A 19,298-nucleotide genomic window follows, 5' to 3' on the forward strand; every position below is an offset into this window, starting at 1 on the left:
CCTCACAACATGCCAATGGAAATAATTCCGGGTAGGACAAATATTATCCCCATTTTTCACACAAGAGGAAACTGAGACAAAACAATGTTAAAAGGTTTGCCCATCATCTCATAACAAGTAATTGTCAGAACCAGGATTTAAACTTGGGTCTCTCTGGCTGTGAGTTCAGAGCTTTCTATCACATACCACTAGAATGATAAGAAGGAATCATATCTCCTGAGCTTGAGTTAATCAATGAAGGGTTTTCTCTCATTGATTTCCCTTTCTAGCTTCTGGCAATCCTAATGGCCAAAAGTCACTACTAAGGTCAATCTTTTTTTCATACAGGCCAAAGTTCAACCAAGTCTGAGTATTCCAAGGACAAAAGCTTAAGGAGAAAAAGAAAATTCACAGTTTAAAAGAATGAAACTAATGACAGAATTCCTTCAATTCAACAACCATGGTAAATCCTCCTAGCAATTGCTAGCCCCTAATTCTCAACTTCTAAGCAATCATATTGTCCCCTATGCCTCATCTATGTAACCAATCATATTATCCTCACCCCAATGATGTCACCTACCCTATCCACTGAGCGACTCAGCTGCCCCATCATTATCCCTCTTTTAAAGATAAAGGAGAGAGAACAGCTAGGTGGCTCAGTGGATTGAAAGCCAAGCCCAGAGACAGTAGGTCCTGGGTTCAAATGTGACCTCAGACACTTTCTAGCTGTGTTACCCTGGACAAGTCACTTAACTCCCATTGCCTAGACCTTACTACTCTTCTCTCTATATCCAATACACAGTATTGGTTCTAAGATGGAAGGTAAGAATTTTGGGTTTTTTAAACAAAGATATCTGAGGGACTTAAGAGAAAGAATGCTATCTACCTCCAGAGAAAGAACTGTGAGAGTAGAAATGCAGAAGAAAAACATGATTGATCACATGGTTTGATGGGGATATGATTGGGGATGTTGACTTTAAATGATCACTCTATTTCAAATAGTAATAATATGGAAAAAGGTTTTGAACAATAATACATGTAAAACTCAGTGGAATTCCTTGTTGGCTCTGGGAGGGGGGAAGGAAGAGGGGAAGGAAAAAATATGATTCATGTAACCATGGAAAAATATTCTAAATTAATTCAATAAATAAATGAACCTAAAAACCAATAAATAATAAAATGAAATAAGATAAAACAAAGATAAAAAAGAGATTAAATGATTTGCCCTTTGGGAACACAACTACTAAAGACTTAAAGCAGAATTCTAACCTATATCTACTGACTATGGGGTTCAGCATTCTTTCTGCTATCCTATTTGCTATGCCTAGTTGTTGTACCTAATATAAGAAAATGAGTAGCTTTAAACTGACACTTATTCAAAGAATTAAAATACCAGAATTCATCAGCATCACAGACAAAACATAGCAATACATTCTTTTTCAAAGTTGGAAAACATAATACTTTTATTGTACTGAAGAGAAATGTCATCTCTCTCTCTCTCTCTTTCTCTCTCTCTCTCTCTCTCTCTCTCTCTCTCTCTCTCTCTCTTACTCACTTTTAATAGTATTTTAAGGTTTTTCAAAGGAAGATAGAGTGGAAAGGAAAGTAGCCTGGGATTCAGGAGAGATTGGTTCTGGTCCTAAATCTGCCAAATGTGTAACCTTGGCTAAGTTAGTTCATCTCTCTGAGGTTTGGGTTTCCTCAATTATAAAATAAAGAGCTTGGACTACTCTCTGAGGTTCCTTCTAGCTCTTACATTTAATTATTTCTATAAGTCTAAGAATACCTGCATTGACTGAGCTGTGTCCTGTTCAAATTTTTTAATATCTTCCTTGACAAGAATCATTTGTTCCTTCAGGAAAGATGCCTCCTGTTTAAGGGCTTCCACATCTCGGAGAACTTTGGGCATATTCTGGAGGGCCTGGTGACTGGTTTCTGTAGAAAGAAACAAAGCAGTAATATAGACGTAGATGAAAACTGGCCACCTCAAGTGAATATAAATCAAGAACCCTAAAGGCAGATGACAATCTTTTACTAAACACTAGGAAATGAAAAAGAATACTTGCTAACCAAGTTAAAATGTTTTATTATTTGCAATATCTACTCAGCTAACGTAACTATGCTAACATCAAGAATTTAGGGCTGTAAAAGACTTGACTGCTCTTATCAATAAAATGATCCCAGATAATTCTAAAGGACTCATGAGGAAAAAATGCAATCCACATCAAAAGATTGAAGAACTCTGAGTGCAAAATGAAATATAATTTTCTCACTTTCCTTTTCTTACAATATAGCTAATACAGAAATATTTTGCATGAATTTACATATATATAATTGATAGCATAATATTTGCTTCCTCAGGGGGGCAGGAATTGGAACTCAAGAAAAAATTTTTTAAAGAATGCATGAGATAAATGGTGATTTTTCTAAAAAAGATTTATACTCAGAATTTAGAAGGAAGATAGTGGCAAATGAAACTTAGGAAAAATAATAACCTCTATTTATACTTCATACAACTTCATCTTTTAAATTTTTTTTATTTTGAAAGGCTGAAAATGTATTCAGAAGTGAGTTAATGAATGATTCTACTAGAAAAATGACTCCTATTTAAAATATTCACTTAGAACTGCAATAATCTAGATCTGGAGTTCTTAACCGTTTTTGGCATAGATGCTTTTGACAGTTTGATGAAGTCTATGGACCCCTTGTCATAATAATGTTTTTAAACGTATAAAATAAAATGTGCAGGATTTCAATTAATTTTATCAAAATATTGTTATCAAAATATTTTTTAAAACAAGCTTACCAACCCCAGCTTAAGAACTTCTGGTCTAGATTAAATGGTTTCCAAAGTTTTTTGATTGTGTACCTCTCTTAGTAAAACATTCTTGAGCACACACCTCCAGTGTGCATATTTGCTTGTATATGAATTCTGTTTACTACTGCACTAATAATTATGTATGTTATAAAACAAAAAAAGAAACATTATAAAAAGATGAAGATAAAAAAATATATGAACTTAGATCAACAGGAAGCTACTAAGATTAGGAACAGAAGAATGGCATAGTCAGATGTATACATCTTTTATATTAACAATCACTGCCCTCAAAGTGTCCCTGCTCTAACCATGAGGTAATGTGGGGAGCAGATGTTGTGAGGAAGGAATTTTTCCCAATGGCATCTGTGCAGAAGCTGTTGATAATGCCCAGGTAGCACTTCAGCTAGACTCCAATGCAGAAATGGAGAGGTTGAGAACTTGTACTATGGAAGGAAGAGGCAAAGTCCAGGAGTATTGGGAGACAAAGAGAGGTAGGAGATAAGCCCCATGATTGGTTATGTTCCCCTCCCCACTTTGATTCATTGATTTCTTCTCATCACTTGTCAGACCCCAGGCCCTAACTTGTAAATCACCAGGACTATATGCTAACTGTGTGAGAATACCCCCAGTATCCAAACAGTTTGCTAGATGTTGTGTTATTGGAAATTTGGGGTTCATTGAGCCTTAATATTCAGGTCCATGATATAAACTTCCTGTGGATGTTTAGAGGACTTGATAACTACATAAAGGACTTGATAACTACATTTCCCATGATTCCTCTTACATAGGAAGCGTGATTATGTAGACAGAGGTATAAGACTCCTGATGTGATTGGGAGACGCTCTCTTTCGTAGGAAGCAGTCAGATAGGCAGAAGGTAATGGCAGGCGATTTGAATTATATCTTATCAGGCACGTGGCTTTCATAAATATCAATATGGATAACAATAAACCATTAATATTATTGAATATATCCATTTATATCCATTTTATTTGTAACAGTTCCATCATTTCTATTTCCAAAATATCTCTTGCACCTGCCTCCTCTGTTCTCACTCAGCCACCATCATCCTAGTTCAAGCTCTCTTTGCGTCTCATTTGGACTAATACAGTAGCTTCCTAACTGGTATCCATCTCAGCTCTTCTCTCTAATACATTCTCTACATTGCTGTCAAAACGATTTGAGAATGGTATTCCTGATATTTAATAAGTCTAGGCCAGAGATGGCAAACTGAGCTCATAACACTTCCATTCCACATGAATCAGATTAAAATGTAGTTCCTGGGTGCAGCTGGGTAGCTCAGTGGATTGAGAGCCAGGCCTAGAGACGGGAGGTCCTAGGTTCAAATGTGGCCTCAGACACTTCCCAGCTGTGTGACCCTGGGCAAGTCACTTGACCCCCATTGCCCACCCTTACCACTCTTCCACCTATAAGTCAATACACAGAAGTTAAGGGTTTAAAATAAAAATTAAAAAAACAAAGGAAAAAAATGTAGTTCCTGTCTAATTTTAATGTGTTGATGTATTAACTTCAAAAAAAAGAAATATATAATAAAGATATGGTTTTCTAAGTCAATACATAGCCACCAGGAACCTTATGTAAATGATTTAGTGGCTCACTTTCTGGAGGCTACAGGCCCTTAAAGGAGCCTCAGAGTGTAGCCCAGACTAGATTAAAAGGACAACTAGGTGGGCACAGTGGCTAGAGCTTCAGGTCTGAAGTATAGGAAGTCTTGGGTTCAAATCTGGCCTCAGACACTTTCTAGCTATGTGACCCTGGGCAAGTCACTTAACCCTCATTGCCTACCCCTTACTGCTCTTCTGCCTTGGAACTGACACTCAGTGTTTATAAGCTGGAGGGAGGGGGGGAGGGGAGAGAAAGAAAGAAAACTTATAGTGAAGAGAAACTAGCCACACTCAGAATCATTTTACCTTCAGATAGTTCTATTTATAAGAAAGTTTCTTTGACCTCAAATGTAAATTTGTCTCTTTACAACAGGAACTCTTTACCCCTAGTTCTGCCCTCTGGTACATACAAGTGCCATTCCTCTTCTGTAGTAGCTTTTAAGTACCTGAAGAAATCTGTCAAGACCCTTACCCTCAATTTTCTTTACTCCAGGAAAAATAGCATCAATTCCTTCCCCAATTCTACAGGACAAACTTGAGGTCCTTCACCATCCTGGCTTCCCTCCTTTTGAGATTCTCCATCTTATGTGGTCTCTAGAACTGAAAATAATACTCCAAATGTGTTGACAGTATAGTTTGGCAGAACTTTATGAACTAAATGAAGGACCGATCCAAACAGAAAGCATTAAAGGATCTATGTCAATAGGGAGGAAAGTTTTTAGCATAATATTTCAAGGATGCCCTTGGTCCTATGATATCAAATAATTTGTGAGTGACTTTAATACAGGAATAAGAGGCACATTTTTCATTTACGCAGATGTCCCAAAATTGGCAGGACAGTTAACACCATAAATAACAGTCAAGATATAAAACTATCTCAACAGGCTAGAACAATAGGCCAAATATGGAACCCAACAGATGTAAATATAAATGTAAAATCTTAATACTGGGTTCAAAACATTGACTTTGCAAGTTGGGGATGGAGAATGTTTTGCTAAATGATTCATGAGAAAAAGATCTGTGGGTTTTCATGGATGGTAAGGTTTAGCCAAAAAAGTTAATACAAACCATTAGTGACATCAAGAAAGGCCTAGTGTGATTGAGGGTGTAGACTCGAAACTACCACACCAATGCAACTACCAACAATTTGGAAATTGGTCTTGATCAAGGACACATGACAAAACTAGTGGAAATGCGCATGGGCAGGGGGGGTGCGGGGGGGGGGGGTTGAAGGGGAAAGGAGGAGCATGAATCATGTAACCATGTTAAAAATGAATATTAATAAATGTAAAAAAAAAAAATTAAAAAAAAAAAAAAAAAAAAAAAAAAAAAAAAAAAGAAAGGCCTAGTGCCCGTGACTGGGAGAATAATAAGTCTGCTTAACCTCCTTGCTGATACCAAAGCTTGATTAGACCATACCTGGAATATTATTTTAGGAAATACACTGACAAACTATAGTGTACTAAGGCATGATTAGAATAGAGAATTCATTTAAAACTTTGCCAAATAAGAATTGGTTTTTAAGATTTAAGAATGATACAATAAACTGTCTTCAAGTATTTAGGGAGTTGTCATAGGGAAGAAGAACTGGACTAGAATTAGGAACAGTGGGCAGAAGTTTCAGAGAATTAGATTAAAGAAAATGTTCCTAACAATCAAAGCTATTATGGAATGAAATGAGCTGCCTTCTAAGTTGGTTCCCTCTTTTTTTTTTTTAAACCCTTACCTTCTTTCTTAGAACTAATTCTGTGCATTGGGGTTAAGAGACTAGCCCAGGGTCACACAGCCAGTAAGGCCAGGTTTGAATCTAGGACTTCTCATCTCTAGGTCTAGCTCTCAAATCACTGAGCCACCCAGCTGCCCTAGGTTCTCTCTTTAGTAAGAACTGACCACTCCTCTAAAGAATTTCAATAACAGCTTGAAGGGAAATATTTCATCAGTCAGAATTTTAAAATAATAATAATAGATGTCATCTATATTAAACCCTTTACAAATATTATCTCATTTGATCCTCACAAAAACCCTAGGTGGTAAATGCTACAATTATCTCCATTTAGCACATGAGGAAATTGAGACAAAAAGAAGTTAGATGACTGGCCCAAGGTCACACAGTGTCTGAGGCCAGATGTGAACTCCAGTTTTCCTAACTCCAAGCCCAGTCCTCAATTATTCCCTTCTGTGTGTCTGGAAGTAGTCTTCCTGGACTTCAAGCTCAATGAGTTAAAAGTTTGATATGGCAGTTGATAAAGCTACTATCGTTTGGGGTTGCATTCACAAAGCAATAGCTTCCTAGAATAAGGAGTGGTTAGTTCTGAAATGGGACAGCTAGGTGGCACTGTGGATAAGGCTAGGGTCTGCAATCAGGAAGACTCGGGAGTATACAATTCTGATCTCAGACATAAGCTGTGTGACTGGGCAAGACACTTAATGATGTCTGCCTCAGTTTCTTCATCTGTAAAACGAGCTGGAGGAGGAAATGGCAAACCATTCTGGGATATTCCCCAAGAAAACCCAAATAGGGTTATGAAGAGTCAGACACAACTGAAAAAAAAAAACTGAACCAAACAACAAAGTTCTAAAACATTCAGCGCACCTCAGACCACTTAGAAAAGTCCTAAACAAAAATCGGTAAGTTCTTAATAAGATGGGACTAGATCTGTCCATCCCTATTCAGGCTCAGACAGCAACCAGGAACAAGACTACCACAGTTTCTTTCTTGAACCTCAAGGACGTTTCCGTCTGAGTTCGGAAAACTACCCACAAACAAGATGGTGCCACCCACCACTTGATTTCTAGTCTTGGTGCTCAGGGACTTCTCCAGGCAGTCAGTCCCAGAATAAGACCCTTCATTCAGAATAAGACATTCACATCCCAGCTTCTATTCCCCAGTGACTTTTTCAGCTAAGTCCTTGAGGAAAGAATTTACAAACCAAAAGACTTCAATCCAGCTACTGGTACTCTCCCTGTACACATTCATCAGTGGTTAGCTACTCCCAACTCTCTGGACTCTCCTCATCTCAGTAAATCTGAACAACCAGAATCATCCACAACTACCCAACCTCTTACTCCCCTGACCTGGCCATTCTACCTGGCCATTGTCCTGCTCCAAATCTGCCAGGAGGCTCTTCCACTGTACCCTCTAGAGTGGCTGCTCCCCAAATGCCAAACTCCTCTTTCCTCTTACATCTCTTCTTTCCCTGATCCCTCCATCTTCTGGCACTCCTGATACCAACAGCCCCCTTCACTATCCTTTCTAATTAATAGTGGTTACACTGTCTCTCACGCCCCTGAGGAATCACTGATAAAGGCAGGGAAATCAGTGTACTTTTTTTCCCCACGTACTCTCCCTCTAATGCTATCCCTTCTCAAAAACCTCTCCTCCTTTGGGGTCCATGCTGTCCAAATCTATCATTCAATTCAGATCATTTATCTATTGTTATTTATCTATGACACCTGCCTCATAGACTTTCATTCTACAGCTCCTTACTTTGTGCCTGAGGACTTCAATGTACATACTGATACTCCCTCAAATGCCATAGCATATACCTCAAGACCCATAAACTCCCCAGCTCTTTAGCTCATTTCTACTGAAATCCCATGATCTTCATCTCCATTCCACTTCAGCTGAATGTAGAGATGTCCTACTCTTTTGATCTTACCATTATTCATGAGTGGTTCACATGTAGGTTCAAAAACGTCAAAATTCTTTTATCAAATCATAATATTTTGTTAAAAGCAGCTAGGTGCTACAGTGGATAGAGCACAAGACTTGGAGTCAATTAAGTCCTGAGTTCAAATTCCGCCTCAGATACTCCCTAGTTCTGTGATCCTGGAAAAGTTACTCAATTCTTTCATTAAATAAAAGATCTCTGTGCCTCAGCTCTTTATATGTGAAATGGGTATAATAGTAGCACCTACTTTATAAGGTTCTCATGAAGATCAAATGAGTTAGCATGTACAAAGTGCTTTGCAAACCTAAAAACTTTAAATGTTATTAGCTACCTTTATTGTTTCATTTTTCCCTATGCCTCACAACTCTTTTTTTTTTTTTAACCCTTACTTTCCTTTTTAGAATACTGTGTATTGGTTCTAAGGCAGAAGAGCAGTAAGGGCTAGGCAATGGGGGTTAAGTGACTTGCCCAGGGCCACATAGCTAGGAAGTATCTGAGGCCAAATTTGAGCCCAAGACCTCCCATCTCTAGGCCTGGTTCTCAATCCACTGATCTACCCAGCTGCCTCAACCTCACAATTCTTAATCCTGTTTTTTGACCTCATACGAACTCCATTCTCTCTACTCAGTTCTTCCATATGCTATCACCACTACACTCTCATCCCTTCCCAATCCCAACTTCTTACTAAATCAGTTTAACTCTACAAAATACACTTGAATAGTCTCCAATCCCTTTTCTCATTGTCCTACAGCAAATCACACCTTACCAAGACCCAACTTTACTCTCATGATCTGCCTTCTTCATTACTATTCAAGGGCTACTAAAGAGAGCTAGAAATACAATGATACAGGACAATTCTAAGGGATTTATGACAAAGAATGCTATCCCACTTCCAAAGAAAGAACTGTTGGAGTTAGAATGTAGGTGAAAGCATGTAATTTTTCACTTGTTTAACTGAGTTTGGGGGGGGGGTTGGTCTTATAATATTATTCTCTATTTATAAAAATGAAAAATATGGAAGTATGTTTTACATGATAATACATGTAAAAAATGCCAGGTATTTAAAAATAAATATAGCAAGGAAAAAAAACACAAAACCACGCCCAGTTCATTAGTAATTGAAGTTATCTAATCTCAACTGGGACTTCAGTGCATTCTCTTCACTCAATGATTTTCTAACCCACTTGCCCCAGCAACTGTTCCAAACTTTCTCATCTCTTCTCAAGAGTCCTAAAGCATCCTCTCCTCCATCCACCCTTTGTGCTGAAGATTTCATTTCATACTTTACTGAAAAAATGTTGGTCACTCATGAGAATTCCCTCTTCTCCTCTCCTATCTATATCACTCAGATATCTTCCCCCTTCCTGCCTTGCTTCCATTTCCTCCATCACTCATATCAAATGAAGAAATAGCCTTTCTCCTTTCCAAGGCAAATCCTTCTTACATGCAACCCTTAATTCTATCCCCCTCCCATCTCCTTCAGTACATTCCCCCAATATCATCCCTGTTCTCCTTCTCTAATTTTCAACCTCTACTTACTGATTGTAGACAGCTCCTTCAGTCTACTGATGCCTAGAAACGGGTCTACTTCATCCTCAAAAACCCTCACTCAATCTGACTATCCCCAACAGCTGTCTTCCCCTACTCAGCTAAACTCCTTGAAAAAGTCCCTACTACACAGGTACTTCCTCTTCCTCTCTCCTCATTTTTCTTAACTCTCTCCAGACTTATCACCCCATCATTCGTCTGGAATTGTTCTTTCCAATATTACCAATGATCTCTTAATTGCAAACTGAGGCCTCTTCTCAAATCTCAATCCTTTTTATTTTTCTGTCATATTTTGACACTATTGATTAATTTCTCCTCCTAAATACATCCTTCTCTAGGATTCTGTGACACTACTCTCTCCTGATTCCCATCCTTACATGGCTGAACAATCCTCTTTCTCAGTCTCCTCTGAGAGCTCTTAATCTATATCATGGCAAATAATGATGTCTATCTTCTAGATTCTCTTTTCTTTCTAAAAAATTTCACTTAGTCATTTCATCATGTCCCATCGGTTCAATTATCATCTGCATGCAAAAGATTCCCAAATCTATATAGCTGATCCAAATCTCTCTCCTGAGCTCCAATAATTATATTTTGGACATATGTCCTAGGGACAACTCAAAATTAACATGCCCACAACAGAACTCATTATCTTTACCACTAAGACTTCTCTCTTCTAAAATCCCTATTACTTTTAAGTGTACCACTACCCTCCTAGATACCAAGGTTCAACACCTCTCACCTTATTATTTTTATCCACTCCACATACCCAAAATCCATTGGATGCTAGCTAATATTGATAAAACTTGTCATTTCCAGGCAATGAGGTGGCTCAGTATATACATAATCAGATCTGGGGAGGGGAGGTCCTAGGTTTAAATCTGGACTCAGACATTTCCTAGCAATGTGACCCTGGGCAATTTCGCCTAACTCCAAATGTCTAGACTTTACTGCCTAGAAAATCAATACTTAGTATCAATACCAAGACAAAAACTAGGGGTTTAAAAAAAAGAGTAGCCTCATTCACTGAAAAATTAAGTGGTTTATCCAGGGTCACACAGTCAGTATGTGTCAGAGGTTGGGCTTGAAACCAGACCTTCCTGGCTTTGAGGCTAGCTCTCTATTCACTTTGCTATGTTTCCTCTCCAGCATCTATAAGTGTATTTAATAAAAGAAATGAGGTTAATCTGCAAATCTCAGGTCCAAAGAAAGAACAACCAAGGATCTCTAAATCAAGGTTTAAAGTTAGTTAGGATATTTTTTCCTTTCTCTCTCAGTTACTTTTACAAAACAGCTTTTTCGGGGGCAGCTGGGTAGCTCAGTGGATTGAGAGCCAGGCCTAGAGACGGGAGGTCCTAGGTTCAAATCTGGCCTCAGACACTTCCCAGATGTGTGATCCTGGGCAAGTCACTTGACCCCCATTGCCTACCCTTACCACTCTTCTGCCTTGAAGCCAATACATAGTATTGACTCCAAGACAGAAGGTAAGGGTTTAAAAAAAAAAAACAGCTTTTTCAGTCTTTGTTAGGAGAGATGGCTTGCTGAGGAAGGAAGAAAAATTAGAGTGATATTCAAACAAAAGACAGGTGACTGCTAAGTGGCTCAGTGATTTGAGAGTCAGGCCTAGAGACAGGAGTTCTGGGTTCAAATCTGAACTCAGATACTAGTTCTAAGACAGAAGGTAAGAGGTTTGTTTTTTTTAAAGGCATCTATTACGAGTAATAAAAATTGTACATGTTTATGCTTCTATACTAAACTATTTTAAAAATCTATTTCAGTTTACCTTCCTTTTGATCTCAAGAACAGAACTTGGACTGAGGAAAAACTCATTTCAAACACTACCTCTAACACTAGCAATATGACCATTAGCAAATTATTCAACCTTTCTAAGACTTATTACTAGGGTTGCACATCACAGATCCTGAATCTGTTATTGATGTGTTAACTCACTATCCCACAGCTCTTACAAACACACAGATCTCCTTGCTGTACCTCAAGCATGATGACCCATCTGTGATTTTAACTAACAGTCCTACATTCCTGGAATGCTCTCCCACCTCTGCCTCCAGGCTTCTGCAAGAAGCCTTTCTTGATCCCCAATTAATGCTTCTACCTTTTCTGTGTTGAATAACTCCAATTCATCCTGTACCTATGTTATTTGTACGCAGTTACTTGCACTCTATCTTTCCCCATCAGACTATAAGCTCTTTGAGAGCAGGAACTATCTCTGTATTCCCAGGCTGGTACACATAGGAGGGGGTTTAATAAGTGCACGTTGACTTAACACACAGAAAGAGACCGAAGAGTTAACAACAATAATTCCTTTTTTTTTTAAAGTCATCCCCTCCTCCCGGTCTGAACAACCACCTTAGAAGTAGCCCCAGGTCGCGATCCAGGTCCCCTGCAGCTGTCACTTTAAACCCTCCTCCCCGAAGAAAAGGAAAGAGGCGGCGGGCTGGGAGCTCACCCTCCACGGCGTTGTTGACTTCCTGAATGAAGAGCTGCAGCTTCATCACCAAGGTGGCAGCGTGCCCGTCCACCTTCCCCGGAGCTTCCTTGGGGACCGCCTTGAAGGCCCCATTGATCCACTCCTTCACCTCGAAGTCATCCGCTAGGAACTTGGAGAAATCCATCGCCTTCCCCGGAGCCACAGGGCCCAGACTGCCAAGCACGCAGAAACCACCGACCCTCGACCCCACCTCAGGTCAGTCAGCCCAAGCCTCGAGCGCTTGTCACTGTCCCCTGGGGCTGGGGTGACACTCGACAGGAATTCTGTCTAGAGCAAGTAGGGGGCCGGGCCTGACTGGGTGTCCGCGCGTTCCCGGAAACGTCCTACTTGGGGGCGGGACTTCCTCTTGGTGGCGCCGCTGGTGAGTCTCCAACGCTCTCCCAGGCTCTCGGGAGATTGAAATCCACAAGCTGCACTTTGGCGACCTGTAGATTTACCGGAAGTGGTTGGCAGTTTCCATAGCAATGAATGGTCGCTTCCCCTCCTCCAAGTGTCAAAACTATCTTTCTTTCTCTACTGAGATTGGGCTCCTCTCCGCCTAAAAAGGACTGAGGGACCCTGGGCTGCGGCCCAAGCTCAGCCAAAAACTGCGAGACAAGATGAAAAGTCCGAGCTGCGGCCTCGCCGCAAGTACAAGGTGTTGGGGATGTGTGTGCGTCTGCGTGTGTTTTGTGTGTATTCCCCAAAGTGGGCACCCAATATTCCCCTTTGCTGTCTGTACAGTCTAGTTCATTTTAAGGGGCCCACTCTGTGCCAGACACGGCCTCATTGAACATTATCGACTTAACATAGCCAACTTCTGCACTGGAGATCCGGCCAAACTGACTTTGTTACTCATTCCTATCACTCGTTTCCTGTCTTCGTGCCTTTGCAGTGGACAGTCTCCTTATCTCTACCTAAGAATCCCCCTCTTCCTTTAAGATGCAACTCATACCATCTGCATAAAGCTTTCCTCGTTGCTCCTAAACTGCTAGTGACTTACTTCCCAAACTACTTTGTATTTAGTGTACACAAAGCACACACATATATACTTGTATGTGTATTAACTTTATGTTTTTGTATATACTTGTTAACATGTTTTCCCTATTTCAATGTAAATTCATTTTAAGCAGTGTATGGGGGTGAGCATTTGATGGTGGGGGGGAGGGGTATCTAGTATACCCCCTTGTTAGCTTTCAATGGGCTATATCAGCTATTCACTCACCCTCACCTCAGGGAAGACCTATGAGGGAATAAACTCAATGAGCTTCCCAAACTGGCAAAACTATAATGGGGATGTTGAAGGAAAGTGTTGGGGTTCAGTTGTGACTTTAACGGATGGGCTCCTACCCCCAGAGCCAGCCCTGTTGAGACAAGTCTCTCCCAACTCCTAAGTACAAGTAGCTTTACCCCTCAAGATGGAGTCAGATAATGGTCTTCCCCTCATCCACAAGATCAGTCACCTCCCCCCTCAATGTAACTGTTCCAGACGATAAGTATCAAACTATCAGGGGTTTATTAAAAGATAAATTAAATTCAGGGTACAGGGGATAAAAGGAAGGAGGGAAAGGATGAACTACTCTATCAGCTAAGTCTTCTCCCCAAGAGAGCAGCTCTGGACTTCTTCAGTGGCTTGGTCCTGGTATCTCACTCTCTCTTCCCCCCTACAGTCTCCTATCAAATATTTCTAACTAATATAAAAGGGAAGTAATAGGATCAGTGGGTTCAGGCAGGATCAGGGAAAGGACTCCCCCCTCATTCAAAGCCGCTTCCCCCCAGGAGTTTGGCCTCTCCAGCCAAATGGAAAATGGCTATTCAATGTCTTCTTTGTTGGTATTTGTGATCTCCCAATAGTCACACATAAAAGTACAGAGGAACCCAATTCACTCAGGATCCACCCCACCATCCAAACCTCCCAACCAAAGAACCAACACCCCAGCTCCTCATCTGGTTAGGAGAGAAGTGACAGTTGAAGGCCTTCAGAATTCTCCTCCAAACTCCTCTTGCTGCTGGCCCCTCCCAAACGGAATTCTCTTTGAGTTCCATGGGGTTGGCTTCCTGTCCCCTTCCAAGATGAGTGCTTAGTTATCCCTGATTTACCCCAAATCCACACTTACAGCAGCAATTGTTTTTCTTTGTACTTGTAAACCCAGCACCCAGCACATATTAGGCACTTAATTACTTGTTGACTGATCACTTGATTGCTTGGGATACAAAGACAAAAATAAAACAGCCTCTTCCCCCAAGGACCTTAAATTCTGCTAAGGGGGTTTACATATATGAGGACTATACATACATTTACATGCACCCATATAAGGAAGTACAAGTAAAGGTGAAAGAATTTGAGAAAGAAACAATTGGGGGTATAGTTTGGTAGAAGGTGGCTCTTGATTTAAGCCTTGAGGGAAACTAAGGATTCCAAGATGTGGAGGTAAGGAGGGAGAATATTCTATGTGTGGGAGCCAACCCATTGTGCAAAAGCACAAAGACAGGAAATAGAATGTCAAATAACAGAGACAGCAAGGAAGTCAGTTTGGTTGGAATAGAGAAGGGGGAATAATGTATAATCTGCCTGGAAACAGGCTGAAGCCAGATCACAAAGTGCTTCAAATACCAAATAGAAGAGTTCATATATTTTATTTGAGAGGCAATAGGAGGCTATTAAAACTTCTTGAGCAAGGCAGAATGGCACAGTCTAGTTATGGTTATGGAAAATTAATTTGGCAGCTGCATGGAAACTGGAGAAGAGGCTGGATTCAGGGAAACCAAATGGAAGGCTAAAAGTCTAGCTGAGAGGGAATAAAGGCCTGAACTTGGGATATTGTGTGTGTGTAGGGGAAAGGTGAATGAGGAGGTAGGAAGTATTGTTGAGATAGCATTAACAAGATTGGGCAATAGAGGAAACTTAAGTGAGAGTTAAGAAGAAAGAATGACTGGGGGTCAACTAGGTGGCTTAGTGAATAGAGAAGACAGGCCTGGAGAGGTGAGATAATGGGTTCAAATCTGGCCTTAGACACGTCCTAGCTGTGTTACCTTGGGCAAAGTCACTTAACCCCCATTCCTAGCCCTTACTACTCTCCTGCCTTGGAACCAATACACTGTATTGATTCTAAGATGGAAGGTAAAGGTATTATAAAAATAAATAAATAAATGAAAGATGACCAATGTTGAGAACCTGGGTGACTAGAATGATAGAACCCTAGACAGCAATAAGGCAGTAGGGAGATAGGATGCGCTTAGGGATAAAATTTTGGTTTGGGTATATTGACTTTGATATACCTAAAGCATATACAGAGGGCTCTTGGGAGTTATTTGACTGGAGCTTAGGAGAGAGATAAGGGCTGGATCTGTAAATTCAGAAGTCATAGAATAGTGATAACCATTGAACTCATAGAAGATGGGGCAAAACAGATTAAGGATTAGTCATCCAGGTAGGAGAACCATAGAAGCAGTGTCACAAAAACCATAGGAAAGTCAAGTGTCTAGGAGTTCAAGAGTATTAAATGGACAAGTGACCACACACAAAAAAAAAGAGGATAGAGAAAAGGCTATTGGATTAAACAATAAAGAGATCACTCATAACCTTGGAGACAGATTTTGGACAATTAGTGAGAACCAGAAAAGCTAAATGGAAAGGGTTTGCAAAATAGAGCTAAGTAATATGATGGAAACACGAGTGAAAGATACAGTGGTTTGGGGGTATTTTTTATCTTTAAAGAATGTGACAGATCTGGGTATATTATGTAGGTAGGAAGGATACAGTGGATAAAGAGAAACTGCATATAAAGAAAGGATGCTGAAAGAAGAAGGCTCCCCAGAGATGGGGTCAAGGACATAAATGGAAGGGCTGCCACTGGCAAGAAAAATCACCTCTTCCACCAAAAAATGGATAGAATCAAGAAGGAACTCACAAGGGCCTCAATTTTTTCAAATAAGTAAGAGGCAAGAATCCTCTTCAGAGATTGGTATAGATAGTGGTATATGGAGGAATGACATAAGTAGTTTGAGGAGAAGAAACTTGGAACACGCTGTAGGAAATGCAGTAGAAAATCAGTAAGAGTAAAATGATTGGCACACAGTAGTGCAGACTCATTTAACATTAGGCAACATAAAGGTACAGAAGACCCAATCAGCACAGCAGTGACTGAGTAGGAACCCAGAGAAGACACACTATGGGGAGAAGGAGGCAGCAATGTGGCTCAGTGGATAGCGAGCCAGATCTAGAGATAGGTCCTGAGTACAAATGTGGTCTCAGACACTTCTTCACTGTGTGACCCTGTGCAAGTCACTTAATCCCAATTGCTTAGCCCATACTTGGAACTTCTGCCTTGGAACTGATACTTAGTATCAATTCTAAGACAGAAGTAAAGGGTTTAAAAAAAAAAAAAAAAGACATACAGGAATTATCCAGGATTGAGATTTGGAAAGGGAAAAAGTACAACAGGACAATGGAGCAAGGGATTCGAGAGTAAGTACACTCCATGAAAGTTCAGATTTTTCAAGCATCTGGGTTGCTAAAATCCTATCTGCAAATAAGATCTTTTAAAAGATCTATTTAGAAAATTTTTAGAAAATTTTGGTCAGAAATGTAAATCTCCTCTTTCATAAAATAAGTATGGAATGATGAAATGTCAGACACATTTAGTGAATTTTGCCTATTTTTCTTATTCAGGAAGGTTTACTGTGCAGATAGAAAGGTAGTATCTAAAAATGCTAGTATCATAAAATCAAGGCATCAGTAAAAAAAAAAAAAATTAATGGAAAAAATGGCCAAAGGTACCTATGTTATAGAGGAAAGTTGAATCCTGGCTCAGCTACTTACCTGTGTGGCCCAGGACTTCTTCTTTCCAGACTTGACAACATATATGCAAAGCATTTTGGGAATCTTAAAAGTACTATAATTGTTAATTATTGTTACCACTGTTATTCTTCAATGAGGAGTTTGAACTCCTAAAGTACTTTCCAACTCCACTTGTCTCTAGCTTAGTTCCTAATTTACTTCACGTCTTATTAAAATACAATGCTACTTGTTGAACAGTTGCTAACTTTCCATATGCTTTAGGACCCAATGATTCCACTGCTGGACATATATCCTAATTCCTTTGTCAAAGACAAAAAGGCCTCATGTACTAAAATATTTATATAGCAGGATTTCTAATAGCAAAAAAAAAAAAAAAAATGGAAACAGTAAACAGTCATCGATTAGGAAATAGCTGAACAAATTATGGAATATGAACATAATGGAATGTTATGCTGAGAAAAGATGAATTCAGATAAATATGAAGATTTTATATGATGAAGAATAAAATGAATGGGACAGGAGAACAATACATATTACAATAAGGTAAAGGAAACTAAAACTAAAAGTAAGCCAAACTGAGTAACCGTATTGACCATTTTGATTCTAGAGAAATACAACACAATTCCCTCCTTTCAGGAGATGGAGAACACATACACTGTCAGATGCATTCACTATATCGTCTAGTTTTCCTTTGTTACAAAGGAAACTAAAAGAGAGGTATGCATATATCTAAAAAGTGATTACCATTAATGAATTTTTTTAATGTTTTATTTTTTAGAAAAATTTTCCATGGTTACATGATTCATGTTTTTACTTTCCCCTTCACCCCCCCCCCTTCAACCCCCCCATAGTCACCGCGTATTTCCGCTAGTGTTTTTGTTTTGTTTTTTTTTTAGATTTAAATATTTTATTTTTTTAGAAAAATTTTCCATGGTTACATGATTCTTGCTTTTACTTTCCTTTTCACCTCCCCCCCCCAATATCCAACACATATTTCCACTGGTTATAACATGTGTGATCAATCAAGACTTATTTCCATATTATTGATAGTTGCATTGGTGTGGTAGTTTCGAGTCTACATCCCCAACCATGTCCACATCAACCCATGTGTTCAAGCAGTTGTTTTTCTTCTATGTTTCCTCTCCTGCAGTTCTTCCTCTGAATGTGGGTAGCGTTCTTTACCATAAATCTCTCAGAATTGTCCTGGGTCATTGCATTGCTGCTGGTACAGAAGTCCATTACATTCTATTTTACCACACTGTATTGGTCTCTGTGTACAATGTTCTTCTGGCTCTGCTCCTTTCACTCTGCATCAATTCTTGGAGGTCTTTCCAGTCCACATGGAATTCCTCCAGTTCATTATTCCTTTGAGCACAATAGTATTCCATCACCAGCATATACCACAATTTGTTCAGCCATTCCCCAATTGAAGGGCATTCCCTCGTTTTCTAGTTTTTTGCCACCACAAAAAGTGCGGCTATAAACATTTTTGTACAAGTCTTTTTATCTATGATCTCTTTGGGGTACAAACCCAGCAATGCTATGGCTGGATCGAAGGGAAGGTAGTCTTTTAGAGCTCTTTGGGCATAGTTCCAAACTGCCATCCAGAATGGTTGGATCAGTTCACAACTCCTCCACTGGTTTTTAACATGTGTCATCAATAATTTTTTTTAATTATATGGAAAAAATAGCATCGCTTTGCTCCCCACCTCCATTTTTTACCTATCTCATTCCTTTTAAATCAATTATTTGTTCTTCTAGAAACATATTCTAGTTATGCATCCCATCCTGCCCCAAGTCTCATTCACGGCTATAACATTAATTTGCCACTCCAGAGTTCACCTTGTTTATTTTCCACACTTTGTACATTTGTGTATAGATATTTGTTGCCATTTATTTTATTGGTGTGTCTTTCTTGGATTTGACCTCCTATAAAGCTGGGGGCTTCTCTTGAAAAATCTACTGACTGCTCCAAGTATCATTTTCCTCATCTATAAAATGAGAGAATGACTTCTCAGGTCCCTTCCTGCACTAAATCTGATTCTATCTACTGCTCTTACTGGGCATCTGTGCCCAGTGTTCTTATATTACAGATAGTTCTGTGGTATCAAGCTTTTCATAGATCTCTAAGTAGACAGTTTACCTTTGCAGTTGAAAACCTAGATAACATTTTTACTAGGCCATTCCCCCAATTAAGGGACATCCCTTTAGTTTCCAATTCTTTGCCACCACAAAAAGCACAGCTATATTTTGTATAAACAAGTCATTTCCCATTTTTTTTAATGTCTTTGGGATATAGACCTAGGAGTGTTATTGCTGGATCAAAAGGTATGCATTCTTTTATAGTCCTTAGGCCATAATTCCTTAAA

The 19,298-nt window shown here is 39.4% G+C and overlaps 1 protein-coding gene across 1 annotated transcript in view; it reads right to left on the reverse strand.

The window, feature by feature from the left end:
• Window positions 1-12,304, reverse strand: part of COG7 (component of oligomeric golgi complex 7) — a 53,371-nt gene extending 41,067 nt beyond the window's left edge. Inside the window, exons 1-2 of the mRNA XM_044657297.1 lie at window positions 12,108-12,304; window positions 1,766-1,914 (exon numbers count right to left, since the gene is read on the reverse strand). Of these exons, the coding sequence (XP_044513232.1) occupies window positions 1,766-1,914; window positions 12,108-12,273 (315 nt within the window). The 5' untranslated portion in view covers window positions 12,274-12,304. The remainder of the gene's footprint in view (window positions 1-1,765; window positions 1,915-12,107) is intronic.
• Between the last annotated feature and the right edge of the window lie 6,994 nt (window positions 12,305-19,298).

Source organism: Gracilinanus agilis, chromosome 1, assembly GCF_016433145.1.
Source record: "Gracilinanus agilis isolate LMUSP501 chromosome 1, AgileGrace, whole genome shotgun sequence".
In the NCBI taxonomy this organism is placed as follows: domain Eukaryota; kingdom Metazoa; phylum Chordata; class Mammalia; order Didelphimorphia; family Didelphidae; genus Gracilinanus; species Gracilinanus agilis.